Below are 19,536 nucleotides of genomic sequence, written 5' to 3' on the forward strand. Positions count from 1 at the left end.
AATCAAAGAGAACAGCGTGCGGAGATTATGGGTAGTAGCCCGGCCCGGCACAAACCCAGACTGGTCCGGAAGCACAATAGTGGTCATAATTAAAGACAGCCGCGTTGCCAGTACTTTTGCTAGTATCTTCGCGTCGCAGTTGAGGAGAGACAGGGGTCGGTAAGAGTCTGTGTCTAGAGGTTTTTTTCCCGGTTTCAGTAGCGAAGTAATCGCCACCTCTCTCATTGATCCCGGCAGCCTTCCTACTTCCAATGACTCCTCAAACACTTCTTTCAGTACTGGCGCCATCGTGTCTATGTAACACTTATAAAACTCAGCTGGGAGTCCATCCAGCCCAGCTGCTTTGCCATTGCTTAGGGACATGATGGCATCCCTTATTTCTTCCACCTCTAGAGGGCCTCCAAGGAATGCTCTATGGCCATCGTTCAGCCAACACAGCGCTATATCATTTAAGAAGTCTCCAAACTCCACCTCACCCTCTTGCTGCGTGGAGTACAATTGCTCATAGTGTTGTAGGAAAGTCTCTTGAATTCCTTTCGTGTCTTGACACCTCCTACCCTCCTTCGTGTTAACTTCAAGTATGTTAGTGCTGAAACGCTGATGTCTTGTAATAGCGGCAAGGACCTTACCCGGCCGTTCCCCTTCGCAGTACTTCCTAGCTGTCCAGTATTTCCCCCTATATTTTACTTCTCTAGCTGCCTCCTCCTCGAATTCCGAAAGCTTATCTCTGAATTTCCGACATATCTCAGGGTCGCTCCCTCCCGCCATCTCATCCTCCAGTTCTTTCAGTTCTGATTCCAACCTGGCCAAGGTCCTCACTATGTCTCGCAGTACCCCACAGCTTTTAGAGATGGTAACCCCTCGGATAGTAACCTTAAACGCTTCCCAGATCGTTTCCACACTATCTACTGACCCCTTATTCCTAGGAAAAAAGGCTTCGATCTCCTCTCCTAGCTCCGACTTGAAGACAGAGCCTAGTAGCACCGATGGAAACAGACGCCAGGGGGGCCTCACCCTGTTTAAACCCGGGACGGCCAGGGTGGCCAGCACCGGACAATGGTCCGAATAGGTCCTGGGCAGATGCTCCACCCTATGCAGGCCTACGCTAAGTCCTCGGGATATGAAACAGTAGTCAAGTCGTGCCCATGTGCGCGCGTGTGCCGTGAAATGCGTGCCTTCCCTACTCTCGGGATGTGTGAATCTCCAACTGTCTATTAGGCCAGCTTCCAACAGTATTCCCTGCAATGTATCTCTCGCTTGTGTGTTATATTGGCTGCTCCCATCTGATCTATCCGCACCAGGCCTCAGCGCTATATTAAAATCCCCGCCCCAGATAATGTGTGTGGCATCAATCCCAAGTACATGACCCCAAAGCGTAGTAAAAAACCCCGGGGTGTCAACATTTGGTGCATAGCAATTTACAATGATCACAGTGTCAGTACCAAGTCTGCCCCACAATATCACATATCGCCCTTCAGTGTCCAGCTTTGCCCCCAATTCTTGGAAGTTAAGCGACTTCTTAATCAACACTGCGGTCCCCCTGGCATATGTTGAATATGATGAAAATTTCCTAATGAGGGCCCACTTGCTGGAGAATTTGGTGGCTCCCCGTGGCCGGAGATGAGTCTCTTGCAATAAGGCTATTTGTACATGATGCCTGTCCAGATATGCAAGTACATTTCTACATTTCCTAGCATCATTAAGGCCCCGTACATTCCAGGATAATACTGATACCTTGTCCAATGCAATATCAACCATTGTCATCAATGCGAATCAACATATCCAGCACTCTCAAGTGCCAAGCCCATTGGTCAATCACAGCGCATCCCAACCACCTTGTAGTATGTAGCGTCAGTAAAAACCAATCTGCACTTCGAACGTACCCCTTAACCCCACCCCCTCCATTAGCACCTCTTACAACAACATCAGTCATCCAGAACAGACCAACTACTGGACTTACCCTTAACCCCCACCTACGATCCTGAGAAATCCCTACCCAAATGCTATGTCTCTCACTGCCGGACCCTGCTTCTGTCAGTAGTAACAACATCATCCCCTCAAGTCTTTTCTCTTCCAGTCTAGCCTCGTAGTTAGACAACTCCCGCCCCCCCCTCTCCAACAGCACCCCAACTTCCACTCCCCCAGTCTGCCCCCCTCCCACTGAAGCAACCCCAATTTGCCAGCATCCCAACCCCACCCCCGCCCCCACTTCTACCAAAACATTCCCCCATACACAACAATAGCAACAAGTAATATGAGGAATTCCCTATGTGAAAAGAACAACAAACTGTGAGGGGAATTCCCTTGGGGGACATGTGAGGTGCACACATTGTCACCCCTACATCTCCATCCTGCCCCGCACAGCCCATACGGGAACAGTTAGAGGGGGGTGGGGAGGGGGGGGGGTGGTGCCTGGCATACATTACCACCTACAGTCCAATACCCGTCCGTGGTATTCTCGATCTCTTGTGGCTCCTCCTTATGACAGGAGCGCCACCGCAATGCCAAAGTGAGTGCGCTGGAGTATCACCATTTAAGTACCGCATGCAATGTTAAGTCAGTCATCTTCATGTTCCGCCGGGTCTCTCTCAACTTCATCTTCATCAGCATTGCGTCGTCCCCCTCTGACAGACCGCAGTTTCTTCATGTAGTCCTCCACCTGTTGTGGATTCGTGAAAAAATGTTGTTTTCCCTGATGGGTTATCCTAAGTTTTGCTGGGTAGAGGAGGGCATAATCGATCTGCAGGTCCCTGAGTTTTTTTCTTGACGTCGAGAAATGTCCGCCGCTGTTCCTGCACAACAGGGGTAAAATCCAGGTATATAGAGAAATTAAGTCCAGCGCATGATAATTTCTGGTTCATCCGCGCCGCTCGAAGCGCAGTGTCGCGATCACGGTAATTAAGAAGGCAGGCGATGATAGGCCGCGGTGGTGCTCCCGGCTTGGGACGTGGACCAAGGGATCGATGTGCCCTCTCAACAATGAACTGGCTGGAGAAGGCTCCCTCTCCCACTGCTGCCACAAGGATTTTTTCAACGTAGTCCTCCATGCGACCGGTGTTGGTCGATTCTGGCACACCAAGGACGCCTATGTTGTTGCGCCGACTGCGCGCCTCCAACTCCTCATTTTTTGCAGCGATTACTCTTAGGATGTTATCCATCCGCGAAAGACGCATTTCATGGGATGCCGACGTATCCTCATTCCCCGATATGCGCCTCTCCGCGTCCGTTAGGCGCTCCTCATGCACCTCCATCTTCTTTGCGACAGCATCCATCCTAGATGATAAACGATCTACCATGTCCACTATGGTGGCGAAGCCATGTCGCATCTCTTCTATCATCAATTGCATCTCCAGGGTAGTTGACGTGGAGGGGCTTGTTGTATTCGTCGGGCCGTGTGCACCCCCAACCTCAGCTGTGCGCGTACCTTTCTTTGCGGCGGTAGATTCAAATGACAATTTCGGTTGCTTGTTGTCCTGTTTACCCATGACGCCCCTTTTATAGGGGCTGGAGGCCGCTGGCGAGATTCGATTAGAGCGATCCTCTCTCCCTGGCGAAGATCCTTTGTGCATTGGCACACTACGCGCTGTAGGCGCTATGGGCAGCCCCGCGGCAGGCTGCAGGGTAGTGACACCAGCGCACAGAACCGATAGCTATGTTGACTTCTCAATGTGCGATAGCCATGATCAGCTCTGGGAGTCTTAAAGGGCCCTCGATCGTGCCCAGCGCAGGGATACGCTCAGCAATTCTCAATAGCGTAGAGCTCTAGAAAGTGGGTCCGCCCAGACACGATTCGATTGTTCGCTATAGTGCCATGCACATCCTCTGCAATGGCCGCCACACGTGACGCAGGGTGATAACAAAAGTACAGCGTGTATTTTCTCTCCGTTCCCTGAAAGCAACCGCAGGCGGTCCACCGGCGCTACAGTCCACTCTTTTCTGGTTCCGTAGTGTGAGACCACTTTTCTGGCTGGGAGCAACGTCGAGGAGCGGGAAGGTCACTCCCCTAGTTCCTCCCGATCACCAGTTGTAGTCTAGCGTGTTCAGTTCGCACACAATGCTAGGTTTTCAGGCCCAATGTAGTGCCCCTCCAACCACCATTGCCAGCACCTCAATCATGCCCTGCAGTGGTAGTCTCAATTATTTCAGTGCGCTGTCCGCCGACACGCAGCACATCTGAAGGGGCGCCAATGTATCCCAAAACAGCCACTTCTGAATTCAGTGCATGTGCATAGCAATCAGGGCCCCAGTTTAGCAGTCTTTGTTTCAATACGCCCAAAGAAGATCACACTGAGTGCATGTAATGCCACCGGCAGGACCCAACGGTTAGTGCCTTCCAGTACAGCCGATCATCAAGGGACAGTGCCTCCCATCGAAAGTCGCAGCATTAAAGGCCAGCGCCCCCAGGCTCTTTTTCCTTGGACTTCTCCTTGCTTGTGGTGCAATTAGGCCAAGCGCGATGCATCAGTAGCAAGGCCTCCACAGTGTCAAATTTTAGCAGAAGCCGCGTCCACACACAGGGCACTTTGTACCGTGGGCTTCCCTTCTTTCAGCCGCTGCGTATAGCTGTGGGCAGCAAGCTCCGGGGCTGCCCCTGGCTCCGATTACAGTTGGGATCCGACACGTATGGCCCAGGTCTCCAGCACTCCTCAGCTAGGCCTTCGGTGTGCGCCCGCCCGTGCTGCTCTCAACAGGACATAATCAGAGCTGATTTGCATATCGCCATTGTCTAACCCAGGGTGGTGTGGAGTGCAAAAAAACGATGGATTTGGGCCCAGATCTTTGGACTGGGGTGAGTGTGTGACATTGATCCACATTCGGTCCATCATCTGTTGTATTTGCATATTCCGCCCTAAGTGCGCTGGGGATGCCCAGACGTGGGTCCAAGGCACTCCACACCACTGGAGTCAAGCTAGCCGGGCTGATGAGAGGTGTTACCTCGAAACCGGTCCGGTCCTCGGATGCTTGATTCCGTTCTGGGAAGGACATGGCTTTTGTAGTTCGGACTGGACTGTTCCCATGGGGCACAGGGTCAGAGCTGATTTGCATATCGCCATTGTCTAACCCAGGGTGGTGTGGAGTGCAAAAAAACGATGGATTTGGGCCCAGATCTTTGGACTGGGGTGAGTGTGTGACATTGATCCACATTCGGTCCATCACCTGTTGTATTTGCATATTCCGCCCTAAGTGCGCTGGGGATGCCCAGACGTGGGTCCCAGGCACTCCACACCACTGGAGTCAAGCTAGCCGGGCTGATGAGAGGTGTTACCTCGAAACCGGTCCGGTCCTCGGATGCTTGATTCCGTTCTGGGAAGGACATGGCTTTTGTAGTTCGGACTGGACTGTTCCCATGGGGCACAGGGTCAGAGCTGATTTGCATATCGCCATTGTCTAACCCAGGGTGGTGTGGAGTGCAAAAAAACGATGGATTTGGGCCCAGATCTTTGGACTGGGGTGAGTGTGTGACATTGATCCACATTCGGTCCATCACCTGTTGTATTTGCATATTCCGCCCTAAGTGCGCTGGGGATGCCCAGACGTGGGTCCCAGGCACTCCACACCACTGGAGTCAAGCTAGCCGGGCTGATGAGAGGTGTTACCTCGAAACCGGTCCGGTCCTCGGATGCTTGATTCCGTTCTGGGAAGAACATGGCTTTTGTAGTTCGGACTGGACTGTTCCCATGGGGCACAGGGTCAGAGCTGATTTGCATATCGCCATTGTCTAACCCAGGGTGGTGTGGAGTGCAAAAAAACGATGGATTTTGGCCCAGATCTTTGGACTGGGGTGAGTGTGTGACATTGATCCACATTCGGTCCATCACCTGTTGTATTTGCATATTCCGCCCTAAGTGCGCCGGGGATGCCCAGACGTGGGTCCCAGGCACTCCACACCACTGGAGTCAAGCTAGCCGGGCTGATGAGAGGTGTTACCTCGAAACCGGTCCGGTCCTCGGATGCTTGATTCCGTTCTGGGAAGGACATGGCTTTTGTAGTTCGGACTGGACTGCTCCCATGGGGCACAGGGTCAGAGCTGATTTGCATATCGCCATTGTCTAACCCAGGGTGGTGTGGAGTGCAAAAAAATGATGGATTTGGGCCCAGATCTTTGGACTGGGGTGAGTGTGTGACATTGATCCACATTCGGTCCATCACCTGTTGTATTTGCTCTCAACAGGACGGCACAGGCTAAGTATCTCCCAGCGCAGGGCAATAATTGGGCGCCGGGGGTGTGGTCTGGGGGGGTGCGCTGTACCTTGTGGAGTTCCGCAGTCGCACCGGCTTCCGCCGCACGGTGATATTGCAGCATACGCTCACAAGGCCTTCCTCCCTCGTGGTGCGCCCCGGGCTCGCGTAATCTTCTGCCCAGCCAGTCACGCTATCGGCTTCCAGTAGCATCGCGCGGTCAAAGCTTCAGGCTGCACGAAGTCGGTCATACAACATCGTAGAGGCACCAAATTTTCACAGAGGCAGCAGTTTGTCTTGCAGCACACTCGAGTTGATTTTTAGACGGATTGCTGCAGGTTAACAGGATAAATTCAGGATATCATTGACCAGGCAGCTGGAGCCTCACAGAAGTGCGGCCATTCAGCTTGTGCGCCCTCTAGCGCCCCTTGTTTCAGAATGTTGAGTTTGCAGTTCCACACAGAAGAACAAAGATATATAATATTACGCTCCATTTGGGGCATAGTTATTGGGGGTACTTGGCTGGGGAAGAGGCTACAACTGGCGATAAGTATAGGAGATAAGTAACCTAAAGAATGACCCCATGCACCCCCAGGTAGTAATGCCCCGCCATTAAACAGATATGTAATGGCTGCGGGAAAGAAAACCATTTTGGGATGGTTTGTTAAGCCTAGGAAAAAGCAAGTGCGTCATGGCGTGAAGACAAAATGGCTTCCAGAACATTCCAGAAACGATGTTTTACGCATCCCCACAAGGTCAAGCAGCATCATCAACTGAGGAAAAACAACACTGAACATAGTTGATCGTCATCTAAATAATTGTCAGACAGTTCTTCCACCTCAATATCAAGTGAGGAAGATGGTTCTGTCATGTCGATGTTTACCTCAGAGAAATGTGTGCATGTCGGACTGGCTGCTTATGAGGAAAAATGAAAATGAACATGCCAAAGCACCAAAGTCATACAAATATTGTATGAAGATTACATTTGAAAATAAATGGTGGCTCGATACCTTTCATCATCGACAGTGGTGCATCAATAAACAAAATGCTTGAAGCGAAATAAAATTACTTTTCTCCATTGCCCGGACTTACGCCATCAAAAACTAAAGTGTACACATGAGCTGCATTGACCCTTATAAAAAGTCAAGGTTCATTTGTAGCAACAAGAAAACAAACATGCAAGCACCCATCCATGTGCTTTAATGTACAGCGTCAAGTGCCTGCCTGCGCAGTTTCAGCACAGCTGCTGATATGGGACTGACTTCTGTGAATTACAACATGAATGCTCATCACGAAAATAGTAAGGCAATTCCCTTCATTGCTTCATGGTTTAGGAAAGTTTAATACTATGAAAGTAAAGTTGTCTTTTAATGAAGATGTTCATCCTGATGCTCAGAGACATATACAAATTGATTTTTATTTACAAAAAGCTGTTGAAAAAGTACTTGAATGATTACTTAAGCTTGACATCATTGTGCGCTCATCATTATGTGTTGGCATGCGTCAAGCAAACAAGGCAATTGGACGAGAACGACATCCAGGTTTACAAATTGCTGACACAATAAAGTAATTAAATGATGTAAAGGTCTTCACTCAACTTGATTTAATAAAGGTTATCATCAATTGGGACTTGAAGACGATTGCAGATACATTACAACCTTTTATACACATGTTGGTCTGTTTTGGTACAAGAGACTCAGTTTTGGTGTTTCATCGGCTGCAGAAGTTTTCCAAGACGTCATGTGACGTGTCATACAGTCTGTTGTGAATGCTTTCAATTATAACTATGACAAATTGATTTTCTGAGCTATACAGAAGGAGCATGATAAAGCTCTCATGCAAGTATGTTGTTTACTTACTGATACAGGTTTGACTTTGAATGCAGACAAGTGTGAGTTCCACAAAGCAAAGTAACATTTCTTAGGCCATATCTTTTCAGACGGGGACACCTGATCCTGCAAAGCACTGTGGTCAGGAAATAGGGGATAATGGGTCTGGATCCTTAGCAATCCTGTGATATTAGAGCCAAATGGTTGTGGTTCACTTGTTTATGACAATGGGATACCCCTTCCCCATTATTGGTACTGAGCTTAAAGGTGTGCCAGAGCCGACTGATCTAGACAACAAGTCAGTGACCAGACATTTCTTTTCCCAAATGTTCATACCTATGCAGTGTCTAAGAAAGGATTCAATTCTGCTATTAGTACATATCACGCCCTGAGGAAGCCCCAGGTCAGATGACAGATGTGAGGGGGCAAAACACGTGTTGGCTGTTACTTTTTGTTTTTGTGTCAAGGATCTATGATCCATTTCTGCAGTACATGACTCGTAATTCCATAAAAAGTCAAGCATCATAAAGCCTTCTTAAGAAAGTAATACCAGGGAATTTTTACAAAAAAAAGAGTGTTGATTATGACTTGCTCTGGCACACCTTTAGGCAAAGTACTCGCCCTGTCAAATGCTGATCCCCCACAAGATGCTTCTATGATAGGTTCATCTCTTGGCATGGCCAGTAACTGTTCAAGATATATAAAAGACGTTGCTACTATAAGTGCTCCATTATGAGAGTTAACGAAGAAAAATGTATCATTCAAGTGATCACAAGAATGTGAGAGAATTTTCATGAAAATCAAACGAGCCATTGAACCTATTGCTGAAATGGCCTACTTCCGTCCAAAGCTTCACACAGAGGTTGTTATTGAGGCTAGCCCAGTTGGGTTAGGCGCTATCCTTTACACAGCACCGAGAACACCCAAATCCTCAAAGACATATTATGGCATATGCCAGTAGAAGTTTGTTCTAGACAGAATGGGCTTACTCACAACCTGCGAAAAAAAGTATAGCCATGGTATGGGATTGTGAACATTTCCATGTATTCCTGTATAGAAACCATGTATTCCTGTATGGAAAGCCTTTTACGGTGGTAACCGATGATCACATTTTACTGACTATCTTTGGCAATCAAAAACCCAATGTGCCTCTTCGCATTGAATGGCGGGGACTGTGATTACAAGAATGCCATTATACCAGTGTGCATCATCCAGGGAAGATTCAAAACCATGCTGACTACTTTTCTAGAGTACCTATAAAAGGTCGGGGTACTCTATCCAAGACGACTAACTTTAGTGTAAAATCAAATATGCCAGCTGCTATGTCGTTAGCCCAGAACATCACTACCACGAGTCATGACAGTGGTATGCTGAAGTTGAAATATATAAGTTCACATCAGTCATGGAACCGACACACTCGACCTCTCACTGGTGATGGTGAATATCAAAAATACAAAAATGTTAAATATGAACTGTCCATAAATCAGGAAGGAGTTATACTGCGAGGGTCGAGAATTCTGATTCTGAAAAAGTCAACGTCAGAAAATAACTGAAGTACATCACTAAGGACATTGTGGTATTGTTGCCGCAAAAGAGCTCTCTGAGACTGAGTTTGGTTTCCATATTTAGATGAGAGTGTTGAAAAGGAACTCAAGGCCTATCATCTATGCAACTGCCTTTTTACAAATATTACTCAACATATGCAACTGCCTTTTAACAAATATTATTCAACATACTCTTAACATGTCAGAGTGCCCTAAGAATGCATGGGAGAGAATGGCAATCAATTTCTTTGGACATCATCTGATGGTAACTGTGTACGAGTACTCACGTTTTCCATTAAACTCATGAGCGTGTCATCGTGAGACTAGATGGCATCTTTGTGACATGGGGCAATTCAGCCATTTTGAAGTCTGATAATGACCCACCTTTTAACAGCCAAGAATTTAAGGTTTTCCTGGTGCATCTGACCATAAAGCATCAGAAAAGTACACCTTTCTTGTTCGGCATTTTATGATTGCACAAAGAAAGAAGAACAGCGTCCAACTCTTGAGAGTCTCCGTTTAAAAACTGTATTGCATTCCACCCTGCAAGTCTATCATTCAACACCTCTCTTGACCACAGGCAAAAGTCCTGTGACTTTGATGTTTGGGAGAGCAAAGACAACCAAGTTACCTCAATCGACCAACAAAAGAGATTGAAATGAGAACCCAACTCGTACAAAGGACTTGGGTTTTTCTGAAGAGTTTTATATAGCACGAACTTGACCCACATCGGGTATCAAAGTGCTTTACATAGCACCAGTTACGTTACATGAGGACACACATTCATTTTTGTTAGGCACGGGGAAATTACGTGATTGACCCAGAATCACAGGATGTTTAGCGTCATTACCGAGACTCGAACCCAGTTCCCCAGGTCCGAGGTCGAAGGCCCTAGCCATTAGGCCAACTCCTCTCCTTGGGTGACAGCAGAAAAATAAAGCCTGTGCGGACAAGCGGCGTCATGCAAAGAACATTGATTTTAAGAGAGGCAATCTAGTGATCTTCCAACAAATGCAAAGGAGGAAATCTAATGCTCCATATGAACTGAAGCTTTCCACGTAGTGTCAACCAAAGGGACACATGGTGAGCGCCCGGCATCTTTGAAATTCTGTTACCAGAGACTCTTCTCACTTTTGACATTTTATTCATTGGTCTTCTGATCGAGATGGTGAAGGAAAGACTGAACCTGAAAACTAAGTGATTGCTCTTACCTCTTCACCTCTGAATAAATAAAAAGTTATATATACTGATTTGTAAAAACAAAAATAATGTTTTATTTAACAGAGGGGGAGATGTAGTTTCTTGCAAGTTTTATGACTGAACCCTTTTGGCTCCTAAAGGATTCCATAGAGCTGTGAAATAGGTGTCAGAGCGGAATGCAATGAAAGCTTGTTTTAGAATGTTGAGTTTGCAGTTACATGCAGACTAATAAAGACGTGTAATATGTTTTTTTTTTTTTAAACCTTTATTGTGCAGATGGAAGCATACATATACGGGCCTACAACCAATCAGGCCGGCCACAACACATTATGAAAGTACATGAGACAATAATGAAATTTCCCGGCAGTCGCCCAGCGTTGTACAAGCAAGCGATCTAATATTAAAGGGCTGAATATGACCGCTGGAAGCAGGATTAAAGAAGGTTAATTTTATAATATAATAGGAAGTATAGCAGGATCAGTTGCAACTTTTAGCCATCTAAGTTCCCATGGCGGGCCACATATCCAACATCAAAACAGAAGGGCATCGATAAAAACGGGTAACAGCCGCGGTTAACAGGAATCAACTTATAGACACCCCAGTTCAAAACAGTCCCCACCGTGGCCCATCACGCACCCATCGACCACCTAAATGTGTGCTAGTACATAACAGAGGAACCAGAGCAGCAGCTTAGTTATATTGATCCTCTATACTAACCCAAGTAAATAGAAAAAGAAGGGAAGGGGGGAGGAAAGAATATTAGAAAGAGGGAAAGAAAGAACGCCGCGCTGCTGCACGCGCCCCACAGCGATAAAAGCGCGCAAGACTGAGAGATCCGCTATCGGGGTTAGGGCGTGCAAGTCATGATATATGTGCAATCAATACCGTAGAAGCAAGCAAGTCATCCCCCATCCCACCAGCTATCACACCATGGGAGACATGCACAGACACAGCGTCCCGATAAAGGGATACAAAAGAGCCATAGAACTAAAAGAAAAACGAACAGTAGAGAGACCCCATCCCACCCGCCCCACCCTGCACCCCTGCAGAAGGCTACGTCCTACCCCCCCAGCAGCGTGCCTGTCGCCCTAAATAGAAACCCAAAATATAGGAAATTAGAAAGTGAGAAAAGAAACAAAACAGAAAAAAGGGGGAAAAAGAACCAGTGGGAGAGGAGATCTGCAATCGAGTCATTCGGCCCCTACCCCCCGCCTTCACACACATGAAACCCACATCAAAGCGAGATCGACACAGCCTCAAGTATCAGAAACATTCGAAGGAATCGGCCATATTGTCGCGGCTGCGGGCAGTCCTCATCTCCATCCGGTAACCAGCAGTCCGCCAGGTCCAGTCCGGCTCACCCCTGTCCTCTCCTGACCATAGCTATCATGCACAATAGAGTAGTGGGTAGCAAATAGTTCGAGGTGGAATGGACACAGGATCGGAACAAATCAGGCCAAGGGTGTAAACCAGAGGACCCCAGTATCAAACGGCAAAGCAAGCAATGGCTGCGGCAGTCTAGACTTTCCAATAGCAACATCAGGAGCAGCAAACAGTATGGGTGCAGTCTCGCCGCCCAAGAAAGTGAGGTCTCCCCCGCAAGGTAACAGCGGGACCACACCAAAGCAGTTCGAATCGAGCATCCACCTCGCTCCCCAGTCATTCGGGCATGAATGGGCCCCGACGTGGGGCCCACACCCGCACCCGCCACAATCAAAGCTACCTGGAGATTCGGGCCGCAGGCGTACAGTCTTGTAGATGCACGGCGGCAGCACTCCTTGCAGCAGCCGAGGGGGGCGAAGCAGCACACACTCGAAGTCAAGCCGCGTCCATGAGGGACGGCCCAACACATATGGCGGCAGACCTATTATCTTGCACAACGGTGCCGAAGACCATGGCCTAACGTAAAGAATGTAGGGCGCCAAGGACATCACCAATCGTGGGCTCACGCTCACAGGACTCTGCCCTCGTGCACTTCAGCGACCCAGGTTTGCCGCTCCGAGTAGATCTGTGACTCAGGGCACCGGTCGCCATCTTGCAAGTTCAGCCGTGACTCTCCGCCCCTCAACTTCTGGAGTGGGCTCTCAAGCAAGGCCCACTGCTGGAGTCCCCTCGAGTCCCAGAAATGGCAACCTGGGTGCAGAAAGGAGGGCCACCAAAAACGGGGACCGCCAGCGCCACCGTCCCACGGACGCCGCCCGCCGAATCCGGGCGAAGGGCTTCAAGATGGCCGGACAGGGCAACAAAGGGGGGGCATGCCTCCTGCACGGTCTACCCCCATCCGCGGCGGGCCGCGCCCTACCACAGGGCCCCCAGGCCGCCAGACCGGGCCCGGTCAGTCGCCACCGGCACAACCGCACAACGGCCTCTTCAGCCGACCCCTCTCCTCCACCAGGGGCCGCCGCCGACACCCTCACTCCGGCCGACCGTCACAGGCAAGTCCCCGGTCTGCACGCCGCGGAGGCCCCGGACCAAGCAAGGGCATAACTCCAGATCCGCAGCACACAGGAGCCCCCGGGACAGACGGTGAGTGCGAGCATTGTTTCACCTTTCCATTTCTTGCCGAGTGTGTCGCCTCGGGGCAGGATGAAGATCAGGATATGCGTTTAGGCAGGAAGGTTGGCGGAGCCGAGCTACAGTGCGGCCATCACGGTCGCGAGCTTGGCTCCTCCCCAAGACGTGTAATATTAAGCCCTGTGTGTGCCATAGGAACTGGCAGGTATCCAGGCGAGTAAAGGACACTACATGAGGGATCGATGAGGTATGCTTGATTGGATAAATGAGGTGGGTTTAGGAATAGATTTATGGATGGAGTAGGCCTGGTATGAGAGATGGGGTGGGCTAGAGATAAATGGATGCATGGGGTGGGTTTTGGGTGGAGCGATTTTGTGGATGAATGGTTGTAATAACAACCTCAATTGAATTAACTGACTATGGGGACGGTGGATCCAGCTATTACTGTTGCAACTATTAAAATGAAATCAGTTAAAATCAGAAATCAGCATTACTTCATTGACAGTATAGTTACCTCAAACTCTGCCAGTTGCGCCACAACATCATCACTAGATAGAGGACTAATATTCAATTTATCTTCCAAGTTGGTCAAACAGCGAATGAATCCATTAAACAGTTCAAATAATTTGGTATCCAAATGTGATGAAAACGTTGATTCGGCTTGTTTCTAGATAGAAGATTGAAAATGTGTCATGGTTTACAAATAAATGCTGGTAAAAAGCATGGAAGACATTGTGAAATTAGTTTGGTTACAGGTATTTTTTGTACCATATTTTGTTGCCATTTGTATCTCACACACTGTAAAAAACAGTGACAAATCAATAGGTAAAACATTCCAAACTTATAAAGGAGGTCGGTCATAATACCAAGCACATGGGTGCTGCAATACACTCTGCAAAAACACACTACAGAACAACCAGTCAACATAACTAAACCCCTCCTCAACCCCAATGCTTAGTCTGAAGGTAGAAATCCTACGAACTGCTACAAAGCATGCGGCTGAATGGCCCTGTCTTCTCTGGAGACGGTACTATTAAAGGATGGGATCAAGGGGGAGGCTGGAGAGATGTCTATGTTCCATCCGCTCCTTGGGCATTCGTGGTGGAAGCGGTCTCCGAACCTCTCGCGTATGGACACAGCTGCTTCATTAACACATCCCAGGCCTGGGCTATCTCTCTCCAATGAGCACTGTCCACTTTAGGCCTCTTCGAGCAAGGTCGCACCCTCATAATCTGTCCATTTCTGCAGCTCCCCAGTCCATTTGGAAACCTGCAGCCCCCATGCTCTTTTCCAATTAATTGTGATCTGCCGTTTTACCAGGATCAATGCTCAATCAATCAATCAACCATGGGAATTGTAAGAGCGCCACTCACCCGTGAGGGTCTAAAGGCGCTGGGGGGTCCGCAGACATATTTAGCCAAAGAGCCAGGTCTTGAAGGTCTTCCTGAAGGTGATCAGGGAGGGGGTTTATCTGATATCCGCTGGTAGCTCATTCAAGGTCTTGGCTGCGATGTGAGAGAAGGATCTATAAACCTTGTGGTAACTTTGTGTTTAGCAGGCCTCTGGAACATCCCCAAAAGACAGAACGCTGGCTCCGCCGACAGCATGCGCTCTGTGACTTCTGTGATCAGGGTTACTGCCCCTGTCCAGAAGTCCTCAAACTGAGGACAACTCCATAACATATGGTACATGTCAGCGTCCATCAGGTTGCACCTAGGGCACCACGAGCCAGCTCCTGAGTAAAATGTATTGATCTTAGCAGGAGTGAGGTATGCTCTATGCAGGTAATAAACATTCATTACTTTGTAACAAGCATTTTGGGAGATCCGAGGTACCCCGGGGAGTATTTTAACCCAGTCCTTGTCCGTGATATGAGTAATGGTATCGGCCGCCCCGGTGTCTTTGAGGGTGTAGAGGGGAGTACTGATGTCCACCCGGAGGGCCGCATATAGGCCTGTAACTGCTTTGTGTCTATCTGAGGACGTCCCTGTAGAGACAGCCCTGTAGAGACATCACAATTGTCCCCATAGCAGAGCAGTGACTGCGCTGTGGAAGAGGAAGTAACCAGCTGGCAAATCATATGTTAACCACAAGTCCTCAAAGGGTCTCAGAGTACCAGAGTCATACATATCAGCGAGTGTCAGTACCCCAAAGCTGTAAGTATCTCAGGGTTCTGCTCTGAACTTTCTAGGCTCCAGCAGGAGCTGCATTAACCAGGGCATTGTCTATGTGTTCTCCTCCACAAACAGTCATCCCGCAACACAGCATCCATCTATCTTGTCACCCACTGTAACTGGACTATCAGATAGTGTGCATCAAAGACAGAGCTGCCAGCCCACCATCATAAACTGGATGCTGTAGTTTCACCAGGGCGACTCTGTGGTCTGTATCACATATGAGATTCACCAGCATGGATTACATAGCAAAAACAGTACAAGAGCCAGGGCAGCACGACCATCTTGGCGATCGCTATTTGCCCTGCCACTGAGATAGAGTTTTCCAGAATCGATCAACCCGTGGAGCGCTGACGGTGCTCCGTTAAGGTTACCTTCAAATAATGCGGTCTCGGTTCACTACAGCTGCACACCTAGATAGCGAAAGGTGTAATTCTCCCACTGTAATTCCCCAAGCTAGGGTGTAACCTCTGGGGTCTCCCACAGGGGGTACAGATTAGTTTACCACCAGTTCATGTGTAGACCCGATAGAGCGCCAAACTCCTCCAAGAGCCTAGTCACTCCGGGGACATTTGTTCCATAGTCTCAGAGAAAAAACAGCATAACATCGGCACATAAAGATATATGGTGTAGAACACCCAATGCATAATGCAGTTTTAATATGCACCTGCTCATTTTATACTTGTCAACGGCTCCATCGCTAGGGTGAATAATAATGGGGACATGGGAGAGCCCTATCGTGTACGCCACTCCACTGCATAGGCATCTGAGATCACCCCTTCAGTTCAAACCCTTGCAATGGGTGGTGCATACAACAATCGCACCTATGCCAGAAACCCAACCCCAGGTCCATGCACACAGCACATAAGTAGCCTCAACCCAGGCTGTCAAATGCCTTCTCAATATCAACTGTCAGGATCCCTGACTGCTCATCAAGAGTGACAGCAGCAAGTAACAGTGCCCTCACCTGTCTGATATTGAATACTCGGCACCTCCAGAGAATGAAACCTGTCTGGTCAGTGTGGATGAGTAGTTTGTTAACAGGTAAATAAAATATCGGTTTTTTAATTCCTATTTTATAATATGGTATTTGTTTTCCAAACCTAAAATTCTTTTGATTCCTAAAGTTTTTGTCCATTTTTATGTAGGGTGTGTGATAAAGATGAGATATAGGGAAAAATAAATTGCTGAACGTGGAAGTTTCCCTATTCTCCCTATTCTTTTGCTACTAATATTTTTGCCTGCGAAAATCTAGCCTTCTCTCTCCGACTTTCCTCCACTTCATTCAAAAGAAAATACTATGTTCAATACATTTGTGCCCCAATAACTTTGTAACTCTAGTTTTTTCCATGCAATAGTCTTCATCACATTGATATGGACCATTCCCTTTGCCTGGTCACTTAGAGTTTGACAGATAGAGCTGTCCATCAAAACGTGGTAGATGCCTTTTCTACGGTATTTCAAGTGCATTAAAGCCTATGGAATGTGTAATATGGCGGATAGGATATCCGTCATGTTTTTAAGGAGTGTCCCATCTGGCAAATTCTAAATCATGTCCTAGCTGATGAATTAAGATTTCCTTGTTGCCTCATGTGTTCTATAACATTATTTAACATATTATGTAGCATACTTGTGTCCTGTATCCTTTTTTCAATAATTCTGAACTGCAACTCAGTCAACTCAGTTAATATTGCATCAGCTCTCTGTTGACTTCCTTTACACATCGCCGTCTGCTCATCTGAGTTATTAAACTGCATATTGCCTTCTGTTGCATCCTAAGATGATTTTTTATTTCCAGCTTTTCTTTACCACCAACCTGGCAGCGCAAACCTGTGTAACACCACCAACACTGCACCTCTTCACACACATTAATTGACCAAACAACAGGAGATTATTTTACTTTCTCAGTCTTCTCCATCATTTGTTTAGTTGCTATCTATGTAACACTAGTCCATAACCACCCGCAACACCAGTATACATGCCCTTTATCCTTTGTATGCTGCATGCTGTGCTGGGTAAAGAATACATCCATACCAATCTTTTCACCATTCGTGAAACACCTAATCGGTGTATAGCAGGATATAACTCCAGCTAATGTCTATATCATGTCGCTCATACTTTTGGAATTACAATCTTCGCCTTTACTACTGTGGTGTTTTCGAAACTTTTGCACTGTGTTGTCATCTTTAACCAGTTTACTTCAACTCAACTTCTTCTATGAATTCACCTTTCAATTTCTTCTCACATTTTTCTACACAGAACTCCTAAATCCATTTTTTTACCACATTATGAAAGTACATATTGCATTGAGCACCATAAGTAGGCAGACCTCGATGTACAGACATAAAGAAGGGATCTCTGGTACACTTTCAAGTGGCAAACTGTCTGACAAATGTACAGAATAGGATGTTGTTTAACTGACTCTCTCTTTATGATCAAAAGACCAAGGTCCTGGTCCGGGATAGAATTAATCGATCATCTATCAACCAATGCTGCTCAAAGTGCACACCCTACTCAATGAGTAGACCCCACATGCCATACCTAGTAAATCTTCTTTAAAAAATCACAATCCTGCTAGCAGAGGTCACCCCCACTCAGACTTCCTACTGTAACACTATATACACAAGGCTTTCTGAAAGAACCTAGTCAAGCTTCAAATACATGAGGACTTCGGGAATAGTATTCTTAATCTATATATTAATAAAATGGCATGCTTAATCACACTGTTAACTAGTCACAGCAACCTGAAATACTGTTAAAGTGATAGTAATTAAGACCTAGTATTTCTTTCATCCAAGCTGTGTTTCCCACAAGCTTATAACAGTTCTTGTTGTGTTAGAGTCCAGTTTAGAGTATGGTGATCTCATGTAGCATTGTTGCAGTGGTATTACCTAGCTGGCAACAGAAATACATCCTGTGTGATAATAACGTCTACACCAATTAAAAGAGTAATAAGGAAAGCCCCTCTGTTGTTAGTAAAAAAGTGTGAAAGGCAATTGCACACTAGGCGTCACCCTGAGGTTACCCCTCATTTATAATGCTGATGAGAAGAGAAAAGAATCCCATAGTTTGGCATACTTATATAGAAATTATTTAAAAGACTGCAGCCTGAGAAAAAGTCAAGAAATTAAGTAGTGGTTGAGTAATTATCAGAAAGGTGTCTTAGCTGATGAGTGAAAAACAATGGTGTTCTAAGAGGAGAATAACCCCTGGTGACAGCGGTACACAAGGTTAAGAGTGTAGTAGTGTGTAAACAGGAGAAGGCCTCCCATGAGGGCGCTGCTCAAGAATTTGGAAATAAATTGGTAATAGAGAACTTTACTGACAACCCATTCTGGTAATGTACATAAAGGAAGCACCTATGGTGGCTGTGTTGACAGAAATCGTTCTCCATTACCAATTTCAGCCCAATTTCTTCAGGAGTACCCTAAAGGTCTTTCACTGTTTCCCAACACTGCACTCCTTAGCAACCTACTGTTTGATTAACCTCACTTTCCTCCATTATTAGGGGTTGTTCCCCTCTTCGATAAAATGCTGCTTTTCTCTCTGCAGCTTCAACACTTTCTTGGTAATTCCCCAACCACTGCCTTCTGAGCAAATCATGAGTTTTCAATTGTTTGCAAACACATTTTTAAGTTTACCCATTGATGTGATCCTTTTCTCTACTTAGCAACATTAAATTAGAGGTAGCCTCTGCCCCATATTATGCAGGTGCCCTTCATACCTTTTTACTTTTAAAACAGCAGCTTGCTTTATTATTCTTTTAATTGGTGTATCTCTTTCTTTTCTAGCCTCCATTTGGGCATTTTAACCTATTCCCTGATCTGATGAAGAACCGCAAACTTAGCCTGGGTCAATATACTACTGACTAGAAAGGAATGCATACTTGAGTCTAATTAACCCAGAAATTCAATTTTCGATGTTGCACCTCAATATTCTTGTTGATCAGCTATTTTTCTATTAGACAAGCCTTCATAACACACTATCTCGAATGTAAATGTATTCGATTTTTCACATGAGAATCCCCCCTCCTGAGCACCGAGCAATTTCTAGCCCATTTTACCTTGTGCCATTTATGAGGTGTAACCTTTAAAA

General features: G+C 47.0%; 1 protein-coding gene across 1 annotated transcript in view; it reads right to left on the reverse strand.

Moving 5' to 3' along the window:
* The window catches only part of SYNE2 (spectrin repeat containing nuclear envelope protein 2), a 1,750,628-nt gene that overhangs the window by 471,780 nt on the left and 1,259,312 nt on the right, over positions 1-19,536 (reverse strand). Inside the window, exon 111 of the mRNA XM_086937933.1 lies at positions 13,782-13,934. Within this exon, the coding sequence (XP_086794059.1) occupies positions 13,782-13,934 (153 nt within the window). The remainder of the gene's footprint in view (positions 1-13,781; positions 13,935-19,536) is intronic.

Source organism: Lissotriton vulgaris, chromosome 9 (assembly GCF_964263255.1).
Source record: "Lissotriton vulgaris chromosome 9, aLisVul1.2, whole genome shotgun sequence".
NCBI lineage: Eukaryota > Metazoa > Chordata > Amphibia > Caudata > Salamandridae > Lissotriton > Lissotriton vulgaris.